Source organism: Ranitomeya variabilis, chromosome 4, assembly GCF_051348905.1.
Source record: "Ranitomeya variabilis isolate aRanVar5 chromosome 4, aRanVar5.hap1, whole genome shotgun sequence".
In the NCBI taxonomy this organism is placed as follows: domain Eukaryota; kingdom Metazoa; phylum Chordata; class Amphibia; order Anura; family Dendrobatidae; genus Ranitomeya; species Ranitomeya variabilis.
The window spans coordinates 752,849,245-752,852,400 of record NC_135235.1 but is presented as its reverse complement, the minus strand read 5'-3'; the positions used below and the strand labels follow the sequence as shown (position 1 = coordinate 752,852,400).

The following is a 3,156-nucleotide window of genomic DNA, read 5'->3' as shown; positions in this document are numbered from 1 at the left end:
ATTCTCGCTATGTACACATGTGACTCCTTTTGGTGCAGATTCCTCCATTCTCGCTATGTATACATGTGACTCCTTTTGGTGCAGATTCCTCCATTCTCGCTATGTACACATGTGGCTTCTTTTGGTGCAGATTCCCCCATTCTGGCTGTGTGCATTATTGAGCTTATTGATCGCCAATCTCCTGTACCTGGACTACCGCTATGACCGTGAACCTGGCTGTATCAAATTAGTTGAAGTACGACACCCAGACCTTCCTCGAACTGCTGTTATCACCTCTGGTGTCAACAGAGACAATCAGTGCAGTGGCCACTGCCGAGCACAGCGTTGATCCCAAGTTGTGGACTCAGAGCCATGGACCCCAAACCGTGGACTCCGAGCCATATAGTGAGAGACTGTTTTGGGTGGAGGTGTGGTTGAAGTAAGACTGCACCAACTGCAGCTTAAAAAAATATATTATTAATGTTAAAAAATCAATGAATTAACTTTCATAGGAATTTCCAATTTGTTAGCACTAATTATCCGGCATTCATTAAAAAGTCAGGGAAAATTGAGGCGTGAGAGTCCGGACATTGGCTTATCGGCTGCACAGTCTCGTTACTGAGTTTGTCCGAGACCGAACTTTGGCTTATCGGCTGCAAAGCCTGATTACTGAGCTAGTCTGAGTCCGGACTTTGCCTTATCGCCTGCACAGCCTGGTTACTGGTCTGATGTCGATCTTGAAGTTCATGAAATCTGAGCTCATCGATGAAGAAGGAAATATTTTCAGTTTCGTTTCCTGTTTATCCTGTCCACCATGGCATCGGAGGATCTGCGAGAAGAGCTGAACTGCTCCATTTGTCTGGAGGTTTACAGAGATCCCATCACCCTGAGATGTGGACACAACTTCTGCCGGAAGTGCATTGATCAATTGCTGGGTACTCAGGACCAGGCTGGAATTTATACCTGTCCTGACTGCAGAAAAAGGTTCACCTCGAGGCCTTCAACCGTGAGGAACAAGACTCTGCACAACATATCCGAGCTTTTCCACTCTTCACAGGCAGAAACAAGCACAGACTGGATCTGCTGCGTTTACTGTGACCTACCCGTTCAAGCTGTGAAAACGTGTCTGCAATGTGAAACCTCCATGTGTGAGAGACATCTGAGGAACCACAACAGGTCAGTGCAACATATATTACTTGACCCCACCGCTTCCCTAGAGAATCGAAAGTGTCCCATTCATAAAAAGATCCTGGATTATTACTGCACAGAGGACTCGGCCTTCATATGTTCCTCCTGTGGGTTGAGAGGAGAACACCAAGACCACCAGGTAGAGCCACTGGATGAATTGGTCAAGAAGAAACAAGAGGAACTGAGAAATGTTCTGGACAAAGTCAACTCAAAGACTGAACAGACTGAAGAAATAATCCAAAATCTGTACAAGGATGTGCCAAAAATCCAACAACGAGCAGAACATGTAACAAAGGGAATCGATGAGATGATTGAAGAGATGAAGAGACAACTCGAAAACCTGAAGGAATTTCTCATCCGTGATGTGGTGACCAAGAAAGACAACAGTTTACTTTCTTGCTCTGATCTGATCAGGGAGCTGGAGAAAGAGAAGGAAGAGCTGCTTGTGAGTAAACTTCACCTCGAGGAGCTGTGTAACATGGCTGATCCGTTTAAACTCCTACAAGAAGAGAAGCAGTCAGGCTTTCCGGATGGAGTCGTAAGAAGTTGTGTACCATCGTACAGTTCTGGGGACATGGATTTGAGTCTTATCTCACAAACCTTACACACAACATTAGCAAATATAATATCAGGAATGAACGTGTGGTTCTACACGCAGGAGCCCGCAGACATATGTCTGGATATAACCACAGCCGCCAACAATGTCCACATATCTGCTGACCTGAGATGTGCCCCCTACACCGCAAAAACACAGAACTTCCAAGAAACGGCACAAAGATTTCAGATATGTCAGGTCTTGAGCACCATAAGTTTAGCTTCAGGAAGACATTACTGGGATGTGGACACCAGCAACTTAGGAAACTGGAGAGTAGAGGTGTGTTACCCCAGTATGGCCAGACATGGGGACGAGTCTAACATTGGATATAACAGCAAATCTTGGACTCTCCGACGCTGTAATAATGAGTTTTTGGTTAGGCATAATGCAGATTGCTTCATGTTGCCCCACGTTACTGTGTGTAATAGTCTCAGAGTCTTTCTAGATTATGAGGCAGGGCAATTGTCCTTCTATGATCGAGGAGATCCCATCAGACACTTGCACACCATCTCTGCCACCTTCACTGAGCCCCTCCATGCTGCATTTATGGTATGTGGGAGTTGGTTAAAAATCAGAGAGTCGGGAGACAAAACAGAGAGAATATAATCTTCTTGGTCAAAACAGTTCTAGGTCCTAGTAATGACGCACAGAAGGGAATAGTTGAGCCCTCCACCTTAATCTCTACCTACAAAGGCTACTTGGGCCTTAAGTCCCCAGTCTATGGCTATGTGACCAGAAATATGGCAGCAATCAGATGGTCTAACACAAATCTGCAGGTCTCAAAAAGGCTGGATGAGACGTCTGGGCGTCTCTCCCAGTAATATAGGCTGGATGAGAGGTCTGTGTGTCTCTCCCAGTAATATAGGCTGGATGAGAGGTCCGTGTGTCTCTCCCAGTAATATAGGCTGGATGTGAGGTCTGTGCGTTTCTTCCGGTAATATAGGCTGGATGTGAGGTCTGTGTGTCTCTCCCAGTAATATAGGCTGGATGAGAGGTCCGTGTGTCTCTCCCAGTAATATAGGCTGGATGTGAGGTCTGTGTGTCTCTCCCGGTAATATAGGCTGGATGTGAGCTCTGTGTGTCTCTCCCAGTAATATAGGCTGGATGTGAACTCTGTGTGTCTCTCCCAGTAATATAGGCTGGATGTGAGGTCTTTGTGTCTCTCCCAGCAATATAGGCTGGATGAGAGGTCCGTGTGTCTCTCCCAGTAATATAGGCTGGATGTGAGGTCAGTGTGTCTCTCCCAGTAATATAGGCTGGATGAGAGGTCCGTGTGTCTCTCCCAGTAATATAGGCTGGATGTGAGGTCTGTGTGTCTCTCCCAGTAATATAGGCTGGATGTGAGGTCTGTGTGTCTCTCCCAGTAATATAGACTGGATGTGAGGTCTGTGTGT

At 46.3% G+C, this 3,156-nt stretch overlaps 1 protein-coding gene across 1 annotated transcript; it reads left to right on the top strand.

Annotated features, from left to right (window-relative positions):
* The first annotated feature begins 790 nt into the window (after positions 1 to 790).
* On the top strand, positions 791 to 2,796 carry LOC143766794 (tripartite motif-containing protein 60-like). The gene is made up of 2 exons (XM_077254753.1): positions 791 to 2,639; positions 2,679 to 2,796. The coding sequence occupies exon 1, from the start codon at positions 794 to 796 to the stop codon at positions 2,366 to 2,368; it is 1,575 nt and encodes a 524-aa protein (XP_077110868.1). The 5' UTR covers positions 791 to 793; the 3' UTR covers positions 2,369 to 2,639; positions 2,679 to 2,796.
* Positions 2,797 to 3,156: the final 360 nt, after the last annotated feature.